The sequence below is a fragment of the Pipistrellus hanaki genome, assembly GCF_964339955.1.
Source record: "Pipistrellus hanaki genome assembly, chromosome: 12".
Classification (NCBI taxonomy): Eukaryota; Metazoa; Chordata; class Mammalia; order Chiroptera; family Vespertilionidae; genus Pipistrellus; species Pipistrellus hanaki.
Window position 1 is genome coordinate 9,312,171 of NC_140514.1, and position 19,335 is coordinate 9,331,505.

At 51.2% G+C, this 19,335-nt stretch overlaps 1 protein-coding gene across 2 annotated transcripts in view; it reads right to left on the bottom strand.

The window, feature by feature from the left end:
• Nucleotides 1-19,335, bottom strand: part of CRIM1 (cysteine rich transmembrane BMP regulator 1) — a 159,607-nt gene that overhangs the window by 51,511 nt on the left and 88,761 nt on the right. Inside the window, exons 5-7 of one of the 2 annotated variants that reach the window (XM_084900594.1) lie at nucleotides 9,759-9,880; nucleotides 1,437-1,619; nucleotides 501-698 (exon numbers count right to left, since the gene is read on the bottom strand). In XM_084900594.1, the coding sequence (XP_084756720.1) occupies nucleotides 501-698; nucleotides 1,437-1,619; nucleotides 9,759-9,880 (503 nt within the window). The remainder of the gene's footprint in view (nucleotides 1-500; nucleotides 699-1,436; nucleotides 1,620-9,758; nucleotides 9,881-19,335) is intronic. The other variant, XM_084900595.1, reaches the window with a different exon arrangement.

A 19,335-nucleotide genomic window follows, 5' to 3' on the forward strand; every position in this document is an offset into this window, starting at 1 on the left:
GACCTCAGGAAAAGCCCGAGGGGCACGGCAGAGCCACGCTATCGTGAAGCTGGAAATAGAGGGTGCTCAGAGCGAGGGCGGCAGGCGGGGAGACCCTCCCTGTGGCTCCTGGAGCCTCTTCTAGCCCCAGGCTCCCGGGCTCCAGAAGGCATGACTAAGTTGAACATGCAATGCTGGACTCCTGGGCTTGGTTTCCCATTTTATTTCCCTGCACTGACCTTTGGGTGTTAATTAGACTTCAAGGGAGCTGATGAAAATGTATACATACACGCTTGTGAATTATTCAGATTAGCCTGTATCTGCGGCGGTAAAATGAAGACCCGTGATTCTCACTGTAAATGTGTGCAACGTTTCTCCCCAAAGATAAATGTATCTGCTGCCGGGAGCAGCAGGAAGCAGACGCGTGCCCGAGGGAATAAAACACAAAACAAGGACGCGTTGGCAGAAGCTCATCCCACACGAGACCCAGGCCAGGGGCGCGTCGGAACGGCGGGGCTCACCTTCGCACACGGGGCAGCACTCCCCGGGCACCTTCACGGGGTTCATGCAGCTCTGCCCGCACACCGTGGCCACGCAGTGCGGCTCCCCGTTGATGCACTGGCAGAAGGTGCAGTCGTCCTCCCGCCACCGGTCTCCGTGCGCCAGGATCTGGCCGTTGGCGTAGCAGCCGGCGGGGTTGTTAAAGGGATACACCGGATCTAAAAGAACACAAGAGTTCCCAGTGAGATCGAGGCCATTCTGCATCGTTCCTCTGTCTGTACCGACAGGCAGGTTTCCCCCCCCCCCCCCCGGTTCCCTGTGTCAGCAGTTCTTTCCCAGCCGTGGCCCACAGATGCTCAGGGCTGCAGGAGGTGTCTCTTGGGGACAAGCAAAAGCTATCGCACTGAATTCCTGTCCATCCATCTGCTGCTGCTGCTGCACCCAGGACAGGGGGCATATGGCATTAAAAACCAATGCCTGGTGCCTGGCCAGGCGTGGCTCAGTGGTTGAGCATTGAGCTATGAACCAGGAGGTCACAGTTTGACTCCCGGTCAGGGCATGTGCCTGAGTTGCAGGCCTGATCCCCAGTGTGGGACATGCAGGAGGCAGCCGATCAATGATCCTCCCTCATCACTGATATTTCTCTCTCTCTCCCCTTCTGTGGGTGATGAGGCTGCACCTGCCCTAGCTGAGCCATCCCGGAGAGCAGGAGTGAAGTCCAGAGCTGGGAGCACTCCCGGGAAATCTCCAAAGCCCCGTGGAGACAGGTGACCCCAGGACTCCACTTCTTTTGGGGCGGTATTCCCACCGTGTGCTCGGCACTGACAACCCCTCAAAGACGGAGCACAGTGTCCAGAGAAGGGACCCTGTGATAACCCTCTCCTGGGGGTGGGGGTGGGGGGAGACGGAGCGAGGCCGGTTCCGACGCCAGCGCCACGATGCCCGCGCAGCCTCACCTTCGCACACCGGGCAGCACTCCCCCTCGGGCACGTAGTAGCGCTCGCAGCTCAGCGCCCCGCACTGGGCGGTGAAGCAGATGGCCACGCCGCCCTGGCACCGGCAGAAGCGGCACTTGTCCAGGCGGAACATGTCCCCGTCGCTGTACTCCACGTTGTTGAAAACGCAGGCCGGCTTCGTCTCTGTGGGGAGGGCAGACAGACAGGGCCCCGCTCAGAGTCCCTTCCGGGCAGGGCTCTTGTGTGTTTCTCAGACGCTTCCAGAAAGATCTGTCTCCTACTGGGGACTCAGGAAGACTTGCTAAGCTCGGTATAATTTTTTGTAACCGCAATAAAGCAATGTAAAAGTACTAAAATTACACAAAACACATGGTCATCCTCTTTGCCCCGAGGAACAGGAATAAGAAATTCCCCTTAGGGAAACCTACACCGATCACCCCCCACTCTCACCCCCCCCAGTCCACACCCATAAGCTTGAAATAAAGGGAACCACGTGACCACGACACTCCCATGACCCATCTGTGCTTTGCAGGGATCACACCTGCCCTGTTAAACCACGCTTTGCCTCCAAAATGTACCCAGGCCTTTTCGGAGGCGACATTCTTCTGCCCCTCCCGTGTTCTTACCCGTGTTCTCTTCTCTCTCTGAGGCTAAGGAATTTGTAATTTTAACTGTGCTTGGCATTAACAAAGCTCTTCCTATGTACTTTACTTTATTCATACCAGTAACAAAACCTGCTGCTGCCACCGGGTTAGAAGGGAGGGGATCCTAGGTAGTTGGTAGAAGTCACACACTTAGCAAACGCAGCTCTTCGACGGAAACCGTGGGGGCTTTCCATGTGTTCTGCTGAGGACCGCGGGTCCTGCAGGTAGAATTCTCATCATGACAACAAGATTCAATTTTTTCCCTCTCCCTAAATTCATTCTTTGCTTCTAATTCAGGGTGACTGAAAAGAACTCCCACCAGAGAAAGGTATCACAAGAAAAATAAAACTACAGATGAGTATTTCTTGTGATTATAGATATAAAAATCCTCAAAAAGTGCTAGCAGACTGAATCCAGTAACATATAAAAATGATTCAATAGCATGACCAAGAGGGATTTATTCCAAGAATGCAACGTTGGTTTAATATCAAAAGGCAATTAATGTAGTATGGCCTGTCAACAGGATAAAGGACCAAAAAATCCATTCAATCAATTCACTGATACAGGAAAGTCACTGGACAGAATCATATGCCCTTTCATGATAAGAACATTCAGTAACTTGAGCCGAAACTGGTTTGGCTCAGTGGATAGAGCGTCGGCCTGCGGACTGAAAGGTCCCGGGTTCGATTCCAGTCAGAGGCATGTACCTTGGTTGCGGGCGCATCCCCAGTAGGGGGTGTGCAAGAGGCAGTTGATCGATGATTCTCATCGATGTTTCTAACTATCCCCCTCTCTCTTCCTCTCTGTAAAATATCAATAAAATATATATTAAAAAAGAAAAAGAAAAGAACATTTAGTAACTTGGGAATAGAAGGGACCATCCTCAATTTGGCAAACAGCATCTTTGAAAAACTCACAGCTGAAGTCACATTGAGTGAAAGATTGAAGCCTTTTCCCCTAAGATCAGGAATAAGACAATGATATCTATTCTCACCACTACTTCTCAGCATTGTATCGGAAGTTCTCACTAAGGTAATTAGGGAAGAAAAGAAATGAAAAGTATCTAGATTGGAAAGTAATAAGTAAAGCAACTCTAGTTACAAATGACATGATCTTATATCTAAAAAAATAATAATTCTAAGGAATCTACTAAAAACATTATCAAAACTAATTTACAACTTCCGCGAAATTCCAGGGTAAAATTGCAACTGAAAGAAATTGTACATCTATACACTAGCAATGAACAATCGAGCAACGATGTTAAGAAAATAACCCCATTCACAATAGCATCAAAAGGAATAAAGTATTTAGTAACAGATTTAATAAATGAAGAGCAAAACTTGTACTCTGAAAACTATAAAGCATCGTTTAAAGAAACGAAAGAAGGCTTAAACAAATGGAGAGACATCCCATGTTCATGAATTGGAAGATACTATTGTTAAGGTGATAATATTCCTGAAACCGATCTACACAGTCAATGCGATCCCTATCAGAACACTAGCTAGATCTTTTGCAGAAAGTTCAAGCCAATCCTAAAATTCATATGAAAATGCAAGGGACCTAGAATAGCCAAAACAATACTGAAAAGAAGAACAAAGTTAGAAGACACAGACTTTCTGATCTGAAGACCTTCTACAATGCTAGAAGACTCCGACTTCTGGATTTCAACACCTACTGCAATGCCATCAAGGTAGTGCTGTACTGACATAAGAACAGGTTTATAGTTCATTGGAATTAATTACCTACATTTATTGACTTTTGGCAAGGGTGCCAAGACAATTCATTGAGGGAAAGAACTATCTTGTCAACAAATAGTACTGGGACAACGGATATGCACATGAGAAAAAACGAGAATGATCCACTATGAATCACATCGTATAAAAAAATTAACTCCAGATGAACCATTAGGGCTATGATCTTCTCATCACAGCCACAACTATAGAGCTCTTAGAAGAAAACAGGAGTAAATCTCTGTGACTTTGGAGTAGGCAATGGTTTCTTAGATATGGTGCCAAAAAACACAAGCAACGAAAGACAAAAAGAGTTAAACTGGATTTCACCAACTTTTGTGCTTCAAAGAACACCATCGAGAAAGGACAAAGGTAACCCACAACTGGGAGAAAATATATGCGAGTCATACGGAGGAGACGCATCCAGAATATATGAAGTGCTCTTGTGACTCATCAATACAAAGAGAATCCAAACTGGAAAATGAGCAAACATCTGTATAGACGCTGTCCCAAATAAGATACAGAAATGGCCAACGAGCACGGGAAAAGGTGCTTTTGTCACATCATCAGGGAATACAAACCCAAGCCACAGTGAGACACCCCTGCGTGTGCTCAATGGCTGTAATAAAAAACAGAAAGATGGTGACAAGTTCTGATGAGGACGTGGGAAAACGGGAACCCTCCCACATGCGTGTGAGCACGTAGAGGGGCAGTTGTTCTGGACAACAGCGTGGCAGTTCCTCAAAATATTAAACTCAGAGTTACCATATCACCCAGCAACTCCACCCCTAGGTATATGCCCCGGAGAAACAAAAATATATAACATGAAAACTTGTATACAAATGTTCAAACAGCATTAGTGACATGAGCTGCCTCCATGCCCCCTTCTCCCCGCCCCCCCGAAAAAAAAAGGAATGAGCCTCCATGCATGGACAAATTTGCATCTATATCCATATCCATGTGGTCTATATCCATATAGTAAAATATTTCTTGACCATAGAAAAGAACGCAGTTCTGACACATACTGTTAACACCAACGACCCTTGAAGACATGAAGTGAAAGAAGCCAGTCACAAATGAGCTACTGTATAAACTCTTTATGTGAAATGCCATTCTTGTCTAGGGCTGGGGGCTTTAGGAGGAAACAGGGAGGGCCTGCTTAAATGAATTCCCAAGTGTTGGGGGAAATGGGCTGATGGAAGTGTTTTAAAAATTGATTATGATGATTACACAATTCTGTGAACGCATTAAAAAAAAACAAAACAAAACAACACACCACGGATTTGTACAACCTCACTTAATGAACTACACGGTATGTGTTTCAGTACATCTGGAACCACCAAAACCCTCCCAAGCTAAGGATCGTCTCCTGAGGTAACACACCCTGCTTAATTAGGTGAGAAGAACCAGATTATGATGCACCCGTCTCCGAGGGGCTCATCTGTCCAACATCGTTTCTTCACACGTCACCTCGCGTGCTCGAAGCGGACTCTCATTGCGTTTTAATTTGAGAGTATTTACATTTGGGTGGTACTGAAGGACAATGACTTTCTCATTTGTGACAGCAATCCTGCGGGGAAGACGCAAGTAGGAGCAGCCGCTTCTGCGATGAGGGCAGTGAAACGTAGAGAGACTAGGGGACTCGCCCGAAGTCACCCAGGCAGTCAGAGCTGAGCGGTGTGTGTGCTGACACAGGCTGTGAATGTATCTCACCTCTCCCCCAGTGCTTGCCGGATGTAATATTTCTTTTCTTTTCTTTTTTCAGAAAAATTAACGTTATTGTAAAAGAAATCGTCTCTTGGCTCAGATTTATCTTTATACATTTAGCCACAAAATCTGGGCTGAGAGGAAGGAACTAGGCAGTTAGGCTGTAAGTTCCAAAATATGAGATGGGGTGCTTTTACAATGAAATCTGGACTCCGGGGGTGGAGGGGGTGGGGAGTAGGGGCAAAGTACCACACCACCACACAACACTGAGCATCCAGTCAAATGGAAGAAAAGCGTTTATCAACCTATCACTAGTTATTCCTTAGCTGCATTCAACAACCGCATCTACCACGTGAAGCCACCAGCCTAGGTGTGAGGCTTGAAGTTGGGGGGAGGATCCTGGCTGGGGACACAGTGGAGCTATTTTCACGGTGAGGCGTGCAGAAGCGTAAGCAGGAGGGTGGGCCTGGGACAGTCAGTTTTCACTAGCAAATGCCCAGAAAGCAAGCGAGTGGGGCTTTGGAGGCATGGATAGTCCCCCAAAACACGGCCTAGAAAACACATTGGTCCACCCCTTAGGATGAAAAAAATAAAAATCCCACAACGTAATGAAATGGCTGTTGGATGCTGAGAGATGGAGAGGCTCTTCGGGGAAGGGCGTGCCCAGGAGGCGGCTGTGGTCTCCGGGGAGCGGCAGCCAGTCACGCCCTCACCTGTCTGTGAACCTCAGCCGGCGTGGAGACACCACCGCCTCTACAAGAGGGCCATTGAAATGGCTGTGAAGAAGGAAAACACTGCAAAGCAGCAGCAATTTGCTCTTCACTGCAGAGATGCACACACAGTGTCTTTTCGGCGACTTTCCGCATTCTGAGTCTGCCCAGTTACATGTTGTGTCCTGGCTCCGAGGCCTCCTCTTCCCTCTTTAAGACATTCCAGAACCCCGGAAGGAGAGCCAGCCTGGTGGTACCCACTGTCAGTAGCCTGGACTGCCTGCCAAGTCGCGCTGATTGGCAGCTGGTGGGAGGAATGTCATTTTAACGAAGGGAAGGCTAATGTGCAGAACTTCCTATGGGCAGTGCACAAACCCAAAGGGATACAGCGCTGCTTCTCCTCTCCCGTGTCCCAGCCGAACACGGCTGGTGCCCCGCCTCTGCTCTCGGCTCCCAGGGCTGAGCCGGACAGGGAGCCACGTGGGTGGACATCAGAAGCCAAAAGAGAGACCACCGTGTTCACAGATGAGGAACCTCCGAAAAGGTCTCGGCAGGTCAGCAGCAAACCAATGCTCACCAAGACTGGGCTCATGGGTAAAAGCCTTTTTCCCCTATGAGGGAAGGGAGTTGGTGTGCTAGAGTACGCCAAGCAGATAGTCTTTTGGGAAAAGGGGAAAGGGGACAATACTTAGAAAGGACTGCTAAATACTGGATCACTCTTAAGCAACATGAGCTTGACAAGGCCCAGGAACAGGCCCTGCCCAGCTCAATACATGCATATGAGGTCAACTCTGTCCTCTCGAAATGCCATATGCTTCCCATTCCCCCGAAGAAAACAGTGTGTGCCCAGAAGCATTACTGAGCATTGCTGCTATGCAGATGGTGGCTTCTCGGTAGATGTTTCTGCACTAGTAATTTTCTTATTAACAGACTTCAGGTCTGAGTTTTCTAGGCCAAAGTTTTGCAGGTGGTCACGCTGACTGGGTAAGGTTCTCCTGTGATTGCTCCATTTTTCGTGGTTTTTCTGAGGCCGGAAGAGTCAGGGATTAGCTATGACTCTCAAACCGAAGTGTCCTGTTTTATTTAGATGGTTGTCATGCACCGTGGACCACTGGTCACACCTCAGGCACCAAATGGTATTTCCCATCGGGCCCCTGATATCTCCAATCCTAATGCCCCCAGGGACGACAGAGGTGGGCCAGGGTGGGTCAACAGGGTGCCCCGGGTCAGAATCGAGATCACATGCCCGTCGGAGAGGAAGGCTGTCACTCAGCCAGGTGAAGGGCGATGAACGCTTCCCTGTGGGCCGGAGAGGACCCAGAACCGGTCTTTGAAGGATGCCTGGGATTGTTCCACCCCGGCTATGAAAACCATACCCTACATCAGTGTTTCCCAAACCTTTGACATATGTGTATCCCTTCTATAATTTTCGTAACGCTGAGTACCCCTCGTACTCATGAGAACGTAGAATTAGGCGCAGCTAAGCACGGTGCAGTGCATATCCCCACCAAATTCCGGTGCAAAGCGTACCCTCACCAAACTCTTCCTGTACCCCTGGGGTACACGTACCACACTTTGGGAAACCCTGCCCTAGGTGATGATTTTGATGACGTCTACGTTTACACAAAAGCGGCTCAAGCACAGCATCTGTCCCTTTGGTTTTTAAACAACGGGGCTCTCGCTCCCCAGCAACATGCAAGGCCTGCCTCCGGCCCTCGTCTGAGAAGAGCGGCCACAACCTGTCACTATCTGGCTGGCCACCCTCCCGGCCTTCCGCCAAAAACAAACCAAAACAAACCAAACCGCAGAGGGAGGTGATGTTTACAGAGGCTGTTCTGTCCATCTACTCGTCCGGGCGAATGTTTTCGAAGCTCGGGAGCTCTCGGATTCTCTGTGACCGTTTTGTCATCGTGTGTTCTCACACACAGGGCACGTGGGCCATCCGGGTGGCAGCTCGGGAACGGAGCACAGCCCTGTAGCCTCCTCTTCTGCGTGTGGGTGTGCCACACTCAGTCACCCGCCGCCCTCCTCCGGAGCTGGGTTTGACCCACACCCACTCCTCCGTGCCAGGGAAATCTCCGCGGGCAGCTGGGTTCCAGCTGTGCGTCCAAATGGCCCCTGAGAACTGCTCTCCCTGAGCTGCACCTTCCTCGTTCACTTTTGTTTTTTCACTGAGAAGAGGAGCCACAGGAAACCGCTCTGTGCAGCGGGGTCGGAGCCACAGAGCACATCGATGGTCAGTCGCTCCATTTTCCAGACGTGGAAGCTAAGGCTGCTTGGTTCCTGTCTATGTTCTCTCTTAGCCACAAAGCCACCTTGCGAGTACTTCTTCAAAGCGAAACAAAAAAAAAAGCATGTGACTACTGGACTGAAAAGGGAACGGGACTCAACTGTCCTGCAACCTTTCTCGTGGGGGAGGGGAGGCTTGGGAGGAGGGCGGACCGTCTCCCGAGCTGAGTTCTTATGGGCAGGTGTGGTAGGTGTCAGCCTGTGCAATTCTGTCGCCTGTGTCCCAGTCCAGCTTCATGCTCCTTGCTGAGTCTAGAGAGTGACGAAGCAATGTGCTACGATTACGGACGTCTCCCTGGAGTTCCGCTGTGTGTGTTGCTTCTGGAAATCCTGACGGAGGTGCTTGTGCTAGGTTCCCCTCTCTTCCAGCATCTAAATTCAACGGACGCCCTGACCCCAAACACCGAGGCCTCTCACGCAAGGTGAAAGGGAGAGGTGGACTCTATTTGAAGAATCCTGTGACCGGAGAACCCTATTTCTGGGCCACAAGACTTGAACTTTGAAAGCAGGCCAGCCGAGGCTGGTTTGGCTCAATGGATAGAGCGTCAGCCTGCAGACTGAAAGGTCCCAGGTTCGATTCCGGTCAAGGGCATGTACCTTGGTTGCGGGCACATCCCCAGTAGGGGGTGTGCAAGAGGCAGCTGATCGATGATTCTCTCTCATCGATGTTTCTAACTCTCTATCCCTCTCTCTTCCTCTCTGTAAAAAAATCAATAAAAATATTAAAAAGAAAAAAAACAAACAAAGAAAGCAGGCCAATGCCAGTGACCAAGCACTGGCCAGAGATGTCCTCTCTGAGCAGAAAGATGTGAGCCTGGGGGAACAATGTCTTTTCTGTTTCAAACTGCGGCAGCTCCCCTGCGTGTGTTCCGTCCACTGTCTCCCGGCGGCCAGGAGGGGCGGGGAGGATGACAGGAGCAGTACCATCCCAGGCTCTATGATCTTCTCCTTCTTCTTTCCATGCTCCTGACACTGCAGAGTACGACAGCTCCACGCAACTTGCTATTCCATTTCCACAATCCGCTTTCGGATGGTTGGGATGATGACTCATCCCCTCCTGTCCCTCACGGCTCGCTGGGACCATCACCAAAACTCCTTTGGGAGGGAGTGTCTGTCCTCAGGTCCCTGTGAACACCCCCTGCCCGGGAAAGGGCAGAACCGGCTGGACGGAACCCTCCCACCTCCTCCTCCTCCTCCTCCGGCACCAATGTCCACGCTCTGAGAACAAGAGACCCCACGTACCATTAACACATTCAAAGACATCACAGCACTTTCCAGGAGTCCCATCGCCACGGGAGACTATGCGGGGAACGGATCCCGCCTCACACACGGGGAAACCACATAAGCCAGAGAGACACTCGCATCTGAAACCAAAGAAAAGGGAAGGAAAACCCCATGAATAAACAACAACACAGAAGGGGGGGGACCACACGGTGGCTGTGGCCGGCGAACTCCACGGGGGGACCCTGCTCCTGCGGATCCGGGGTCACTGGGGAGGCGGGAGGGGACCCAACCGAACTGGCCTGCCCCGGAACTGAGGCTCATCTCCGTGACCCACACCCAGACTTCAACGTTTACCATTTTGACAGAAATGTTCCCCAAGTAAATGCATGAATGACTTCGTTACTTATTCAACGAGACCGTATTGAGCATAGCATCTGGCCGAGGACTCAGGGCCATTCCTAGGGGCATGCACTGTGTTACCCCTTAAATCCCCGAGGCCGGCGGGGTCACCGCAGAGGCGGGTCCCCAGTGCCAGGCTGCTGCTCTGTTGCTGACCTGTAGGTATTTCCCAGAGATTTTTCTGGCTCTCCTTTCAACTGTTCAGTTATTGGCTTTCCAGTCTTTTTTCTTTTCTTCTTCTTTTTCCCCCTGTGTGTCTAGTGGCACCCTCACCACACGAATGAACCTGTAATTGTGTCTAACAGATCAGCGCTGGTGGCTGAGCAGCTCGCTCTGCCTGAAGGGCCTGGGCTGCTGGAAGGGGGCTGTGTGCTGCCATCTGGAAGAGGACAGTCTTAGCCTGGGGTCTTCCACGCTGTGTGCGCCCTCCTCACTACCTGCACGGATGAGGGGCTCCAGGGCTCGGAGCTAGCTCTGGGGGCTCGCAACCACAACTTCAACGCCTGCTGGGAGACTGGCCTTCACACAGGAAAACAGCGGGTGGTAAAAACCAGAGGAGAAAGGACCGAGGCCCACCGCCTGCTGGTCTGGGAGAATGAAACAGGAGGCAGGGAGGAGAAGCAAAGTACAGCAGCAGGGTGTCAGGACGAGAGAATGTGATGTGGGGAGGAGCAGGGAGCCCGGGGGCGCGAGTGTGGTCAGAGGGTGGAGAGGATGGCTGAGGGCTCGCAGGCAGAGGGCAGTGAAAGGAAGACCTCAGAGGAGGCACCCAGCAGGAAGTGTGTGGGTGTTTCCCTCCGTGAAGGTAACACTGCGGGCAGGGAGGGCCTAGGAGCACATTCGTGAACTCTGGTCACCCCTTTCTCAGGTAAGTGATTACACTGCTCATCTATCGTTCTTCGGCTCTTTAATAAATTAAAATACTCCTGGAGTCCGCGGGAACCTCAGTTATCCGGTCCGGAGGTTTAACTGCATTACTAGTGAACTGCGGAACTAGAAGGAAACAAACGGCAGTTAACATCCGCACCGAAGACCAGCCAGGCCCCCAGGAGGGTGTTGGGGACCGAGGCCGGCGTCTCAGGCTTCTTCCGTGGGGGCGATGGCTACCCTGGGTCCTGGGAGAAGCGGGGTTAGACAGTTAGGGTTTTGCTGCTGCAATGGTATTTCTGCTTACGGTTTAAAATGAACGTCTGCCTATTTTCTGAGAGTGGAGCTTGGAGCTCTCAGGGTGTATAATCTGTCTTCTTACAGGACAACCACCTACAGGACCGAGTCACTACGAACTGGGCTTCTGGTCCCCAGTAGGGTTATTCTTTCTTCTTTCCTTTTTATCATTTTTAGGCCCCCTGCCACTGCAGCATTAAGCACAGAGCCACAGTCTTGCAATAGTCCAGTAGCAATCAACTGTTTACATTCAAACGATTAAGTAAACTGTAATCACTGGGAGGCCCCACCCAGGCCCGATATCTGGATGTGATTACAATGCAGGAGTCCTACCAGGATAGCTGGGGCTCACATTCTTGCCTAATCATTCTAACTTAAACTCCAAAGAGCAGGCAAGCAACCAAGAAAAATGTGTCTACACATGTTGTCCTCCAGCCCCTCAGAGACCTTTCTGTTGCAGTGTGTGCCCTGACGTGCCGGGCTCTCGGCGAGGCCGTCAGAGATCACACCAACCCGAGAACCATGACTGAGTGGCTTTTAACGTCTGATCCAGGCCACAGCGTTCCAGTGTCTCTCGTTTCCCTAGAGACTCACCTCGGCTGTCCGGTGTCACCGGCATGTTTCGGAAGACCTGACACCGCACAAACCTGCCCTTGAATCAGCTGAGAGAAGGGAAACTAGTGAACTGCGCTGGAGTTCCGCTTCTAAACCAGAGTGGCTGCGTGGGAGAGGTCCGGGGACCGCACGCCTTGGCTTCTGCCCGCTGGCTCCTCCCGGCCAGCATCCCCTGCTCTGCATCTCCCCTGGCAAGCTCTCCCGACCTGCTGCCTCCTTTTGACTTCTCACAGCTTCCCCTGCACTGGAGACTTTGCAGATGTGAAAGATCATGAGCACCTGAACACAGAAAAAAATTCTCGAGGAAAGGTGGCAGTCTGGACTCATAGCAGGGAACGATCAAGCAGCCAGCTCTGGGGCTGAAACGTGATGGAACAGCCGGCTCTCTGCAGGCGGAAAAAGAGGTGCACAGCGAGGTCCCGGGGTTCAGCAGAATGCAGCGGGCGTGCGTGGCCTTAGGTCCTCACTCACTCTGCCAGGTAACAAATGGGGGACCCTCACCTGCCAAGGAAATGTATTCTGCCTACAAGTTGGGTGAGTCCAATGTATGCTTTAAAAGGCTTTAATTATCCCAGATCCTCTGGTGTACCGGTGCTGGCGGTAGGCATGCTTCCCTAGTCAGAGGAAAGGAAAGAAGACCTGCTGTCCTGTGTTTTCCACTCGGAGAGACTAGACTTTTTTCCTATCCAGCCGTGAAAAGGAAGATCTGAAGCATGCAAACTACACCTTGTCCTCACCAACTTTCCTCTTCGTTTCTATTTATTTTTTATTTTTTTGCACCACCCTTCCCCCCTCCCCTCTATCTTCCTACCTTTTGTCCCAATGCCTGAATAAAGGGCAGGCGAGGGGATGGAAGAAATGTGGATTAGTGGGAGGGACAGCAGACTAACTTGAGGAAGAGGGAGACACTTATTGAATTGATGTCACCCCTTACCCTTCACGTCTGAAACCCTCCCTCCCCCTCAGCGTCTAGGGCTCTAACGTGGTCCCCCCTCACCCCAACCTCTCCTTTCCCAAAACTAAGCCACATCCATCCTACGGCTGGCTCAGCGCCTGTACTCCGTAGTCCAAAATCTGCAATTGCCCCTCACTTGCTTGGTCCACTTCTCAGCCTTGCATTCAACACCCTCAGGCGCACATACCGGTTTCCCCAATCTCTCCCCCAGTATGTCTCTTCGCTTTCCTTACGCTGCAGCCACACTTCTATTCTCCAAACCAGCCCTGGCTGCACTGCAGCCCGCCCCCCCCCCCCCCCCCAGCTGTCTGTCTAGATCTCATCTGTCTGTCTAGGCCAGCCTCAAATAACTCCGGACTTTTCCAAGGCCCTCCTCCCACTGCTTTGTGGCAATGACATCATCATCTCCCCACAAGCTCTCTTTGGATCTACCATGCAGATTCGTTAAAGAAATACCTTTTAATGATGAAACAGAACAGGAGATGAGTAAACGGGGGACACTATTAACTAAAAAAAACAACAACAAAAAACTCAAGAAAATGAGAAGCAAAGCAGTAAGATTTCTATATTGTGAACTAAAAAAAAGAAGTATGCCACGATACCTTGAAGAAGAAATGCTGAGAACTCAAAATAAAAAAAAATGAAACTACAAAAATAAAAAGTTTAAATAACAGCATTGAGATGAAACTCACATAGCATAAAACTCACCCCTTTCAAGTGTGTTAATTCGGTGGATTATACTCACAGGGTTGGGCAACCATCATGGCTACCTAATTTCAGACCATTTCCATCGCCTCGAGAAGAAACCCTGGACTCTCCACCCAGCCTCACCAGCCCCAGGCACCCACTGGTCTGTGTTCTGTCTCTAAGGATTGGCCTATTCTGGGCAGTTCCTATAAATAGACTCGTACAATATATGCGCTGAGGGCTTTTTAACAAGCAGCAACCTGTCTTTGCCATCTGCCAGAAAAATCAAGCCTCTAACGTTAACCTCAGTATTAAGATGATGATCAATCAATCAAGGTAGCATATCAATAAATGTCTGCATAATGTAATCACAGCTGCAGCCAGGTGGACTGGCTACGCTGTCTTCTTCTCCCTCCAACAGGTCATGGATTCAGCTCACGGGGCACCTGAGTGCCCAAGAACGATGATGACCAAACAGCACTCAGAAATCATCTCGGGCCAAGACCGATTTGGCTCAGTGGATGCAGAGCGTCTGCCTGCGGACTGAAAGGTCCCAGGTTCAATTCCGGTCAAGGGCATGTACCTTGGTTGCGGGCACATTCCCAGTAGGGGTTGTGCAAGAGGCAGTTGATCGATGTTTCTCTCTCATCGATGTTTCTAACTCTCTGTTCCTCTCTCTTCCTCTCTGTAAAAAAAAAATCAATAAATTAAAAAAAAAAGAAAAAAAAAGAAAGAAATCATCTCGGCCCCTAGAGGGCACTCCGTTCCTTAGGAGGTTCCTAAGAGGCAGTGCACACGTAGGCTTCAGGTTTGCTCCCTGGTCTGCAGAGTCCCAGACAAGGGGCTTCTAGTCCGGTCTCTCCTTATCTTTCAGCTTCCAGATTCCACCGGTTCCTCCTTATGCCCCGCAGATGAACAACAATGGCAGCATGCCACTCACTCCATGTACCCACCCCTGCCCTGTATCACCCCGTGCCACAGCTCAGATGTCCACACGCCTAACATCCCGGCCTCCTCTTCGCCCCGGTGAAGTCCACACAACCTCAGACCCCCTGTCCCACAAGGCCATCTCTGACCAAGGAGCGGCCAGCTCACCTTTCCCTCCTCTGACCTTCCGCCGTACCCCGGACACTGAGCTCGTGGTGTGGACCTGCTCATCCACAACATCAGTGTCCTACATCTTCTCCTGAGAATTCCCCTCGTGCTGGGGACACCTCTTTGTCATGTAAAGGAAAACAATGGATGATACAGGCATCCAAACAAGAATCTGGAATGTTTTTTCATGGTTAGTAAATCAGAGATTAGGCCATGCATTGGTTTTATAGTTTTGTGTTTTTTTTTTTGTTTTGTTTTTTATCAGTTTTAGATTGCGAGCTGATAGGAACAACATCAGTGTGTGGAGGGAAAGACTATGGGATTGGTCTGGAATGTGGACAGCAGAGGGCTAAACACAGAGACTGCTCTTCTGCAAGTGGGGGCCAGGGCTCCAGAATCTGCCTGTATAACAGCTCTTCAGGGGACTCGGCTGGAATCGGGGGCCAACTTTCTGAGAAACTGACTCCTGCCTGGGCAGGCTCCCGATCACCACAGCTTAATGTGCACTTTCCACTGGAAGAGGCCATCTTCACGAGAATGATGATTTGGAGCATTTGCTCTCAATCATGTACCATAAAGGTTCCCTCCTGTGAGTCAGGCGCAGTGAAGAAAAGATCGACTGAATTTACTATCCATCACAATCACACACACACACACACTCACACACACACACACACACACGAGTGACCACTAGCAAGCCACTTAAACTCTGGGATGCTCCGTGTTCTCAGCCATAAAGCAAGGTGGTTGGACCACCATGAGCTCTCTCTAACTGTAAAACCCCATGGTTCTCTCATTGCCAACCCCATTCCCATCACTGCCACAGTCCGATTCTGGCCCATCCCTGCCTGCTTACTGCCTGCAGCCTGTCCCTGGAGTGGACCACAGCCTCATGCCCCATGCTGTCTCCTCCTGGCAGCAAGACCCTCGGCCTTCACACCCAGCTCAGGACAGGCCCTCTCTGAAGCTTTCTTGGTCTTTTTTTTTTTTTTTTTGGGGGGGGGGGGGATGGGAAGAAGATGGGAAAGTAGACTTACACACTTAGACATCCACTACTCTTTCTCCTCTCCCGCCAATGAAGACAGAGCTACGCGGGAGGAGCAGCAATACGCCCCACATCTCTCGTATCGCTGGGCTGTCTTCATAACCAAGTTAGGGCTTCATTACTAAGTACAAGAATCAATGGTTTGTTTTGCCAGAAGGACTAGAGGAACCAGAGGATACTAAGCTCTAGGGACCTGCCAGAAGGGGCCGTGGGGCAGAGGAGACCTCTTTGCTACTCCCATGCCATTCAGCAGGGCCGGCCCGGGTACTCTGGAATGTGCCCTGGGGGGGGGGGGGGGCCCTGCCGGCTGACAGTAAATGTTATTCTGACATCCCCTGCAGGTAACTCCTTGGGTCGGGGCGGACATCTGGAAGCAGCAAACCACCGGACACCCCACGTTCCCCAAGCACATCCCAATCCCTGCCCTTGTCTGGGGAAAACCGACTCTGTGGGGTCCTCTGTGAGTGAGGCCGCCCCATGTCTGAGCGGAGCGCCCGAGCCACCATGAGCTCATAGGTTTTATAGTTAGAGAGAGCTCATGGTGGTCCGAAGGGAGAGCCACTGACTGTAAATCAAACCCGCTCCACACGTGGGAGTCAGGAACCAAGGATAAACAGAGTTAAAAGGGCAAAGTACTTGGACTACTAGGATTCCGCACGGTGTGTTAATGAAACAGCTATCAGGAACGGAAAGTACCATACACACAGAACATTCCTGTGCTGTAAAAAGTAGCTCCCACTTTAATTAAACCTAATGTATTCTCTATGAATTACATGCATTAACTCTTCCAGGAACGTATTCTGTTTTTAAAAAGAGGCTGCAAAGGAAGCATCCAAAATGAATGGGTTTCCCACCCGAGGGTCAAACTACCATTTGGAAAACTGTTCCTCCCCATGCACATTGTTTCTTAGGGTTGTCTTTTTCCCCGTGTCTCCCGGGGGAGATTTACTCCTCTCTACGTCACACACCTCCTTCCCCTTTTCTCAAGCTAATTCCTCGGTGATCTCCTTGCATCTCGCCCACCAGGGCAAAAATGGTGCATTCTTCACTGTCCTTTCAGAGTCATCAGCAAAGCCACTCTGCTTTTTGGGGTGTTATATTTTTTCCTGGGGAGCAGGGTTGGCGGCAGAAATTGGAGAATGTGCCCTCTGTGTTTCCTGGCATTAGTAATAGTAATAACGCTCTCCTCTTCCTAGTGGTGTCAAGGGGTCGATTTTTGGAATCCACTGATTCTGGCTCCCGCCCCCCTTCAGCCGCTCTCGCCGAGGCCACAATGCTCTGAACTCTCTCTCGTGAAACATCCTACTCGCTGATTACAACGGCTCACCCAGTTCTCTCATGCATGTGCTCCCCGCACTGACTCATCACCCACACGGCACCTCTACTCCCCGACCCTTCCCTGTCCTCAGTCTGGGCCTCATCCAGAGGCACCTCCTTAATGAGACAGCCCAAACCCCTGGGGCTTGCCCGAACCACCACCCTCATGATGTCTTTAACCGTCCTGCCCCTTTAACCTGCGTTTGCATCTGGTCCCTTGACCCCCAACCGCAGGTTAGTTAAGGCGGGAGACGGAAAACCTGAACTCTGTAGGGGCTGGGCGGGAATCCTGGAGCGCAGAGCTACTCCCGAGGCCTCCAGAGGGCCCTGTTCCGAGGGGCATCACTACTCCTTCCGCACAGAAACAACATGGGGGTGCTGCTGTACCTCCCAACTGCCCAGGGAAGCCAGGTTTTCATGTGAAGCCTCCCAGGTTTTTCAGCGTTGATGGGAATTCTAAAGATGCCCCCCACCCACACCCCCCAAATATAGGTAAAAGGAAACACGTCTGGGGGTCAAATGCAGTCCCAAGGCTGCCAACTGCAAACTGCCATTCAAACCAATGACCTCCTTCTCTGGGCGGCCGAGAGCTGCTGGGGAGAAGCACACGCCCAGGAGTAGCTGTCCTGCGTCCTCAACACGGAAGCTCCTCATGTCAATGGCAAATCTCCTCTTCTCCCAGGATCCCTTCTCCAGGATGCTTCTTCCAACCAGACAACAGCCGATGCTGTGCGTACCGTGCCTGGCAGTGTGAGGAGCACAGGCTGCGAAGTGTCCACCCAGTGGGGAGGCGGCGGGTGGAGGGGAGGACATTCCGGGAAGAGGGAAAAGCCTTGTCAAATGTGCAGACACCAGGAAGGCTGCAGGGTGCTTAGACTGGAGCAAACAGGTCAGCCCACCGGGAGGGAAGGGCACTGGGGGGCCTGGTGGGAGGGGCCTTCAGGGGGCGTGGCTAGAGAGGCTGGCCAGGGATGGGCACTAAGGGACCCTGCGTAGCACACTGAGAAGCACCTTTAACGGAAAAGATCTCAGTCAGGGGATGCAGCCTTGCAAAGAGGAGGTCATCTGAGGAGAAAACGACCGTCATGGACTTCATTCTTCTTGAATCGTAAAGATAGGTGGGATTAGAACGTCTTAAGTCGCAAAACCTATTAAAAGTTTAAAAAGCAATGACGCCAATAGCCTAGAATGCCCTTTCCTCTTTCTCCATCTGCCCGGCTCTGACTCATTCTTAAAGATTCGGTTCAAAAGTCAAAACGGACCGTTTTCCGAATGGGAATTCACGGCCCTCTGCTCTGAGCTTACTTTTCTCTTTCACACACTTGTGCTTCCCCAGCGTGTGGCAGCTTACGTGCCGGGGATTTACACACGCTCGCCTTCCCTTCGGCTGCGGGCTCCTCCCCACTGGGGGCCACGTCTGAGTCCCGGCGGGTAGCACAAGGCCTGGCACACGATAAGCACTCAACCGTTTGTCCCCTGGACACATCCGAATCCCCATGGGATCCTGATGTTAGGACTCCCCACAGCTGAACAGTCTGTAAATGCAGTGGAAAGCACACACTATTTACCTGGGTTAGGCCCCATATAAGGGGCGTCCTTACCATCAAAGACTACCCCATCTGACGCCTTAGGAAGCGTCAGAAGAGTCTTCAAGAAACCATGGCCTCGCTATGGAAATCCAAGCACTGGATCACGTCATCACCGAGAACCAGGAGACACAACTTCCTTTCCAAACAAGGGCAAAGGCAGGAAGAGGTTGTTGAAAAGGCAGCTGTCTGACACACGGGACTCACCGAGCACGAAGTCCTGGAGAAACCAGCTGTCTCCACCTCCAGGGTCCCAGTGGAGCGGTTACACATCTACTGGGCGGACGGAACCCCGCGCCCTCTGCACACCGTGTCCACACCACAAGGAGGAGCCCGTCACCCCCACCCAACGTAAAGGTGCTGTGGAATCTGGGGGTGTGCTTGGCATTGCCAGGGAGGAGGACTTTAACATTTTAGGGCTGCTGATCTGTGATGTGGACAATTTCACCATACACTTCTGCAGAGCTGCCTGGCCCCGTGGTTCCGGTGGCCTGTGTCATGAGGATGGTAACACCAACGGGGCTGGGCAGGGTTCGTAGGACCCATGCGGTGGAGTCTGCTTTCCAAGCGTACCCCACGTGTAATGGAACTCACAGCCGAGTAGCTGTCTTTTAGTGACAGCCAGGGGGCCACGTATTTAGACTCTGGGGGCGGTCAGGCCCCTTCAGACCAAACCGTGATCCACTGGAGCCGGAGGGAGAGCCTTGAGCTTTGTTTCAGGACTGAATCCCA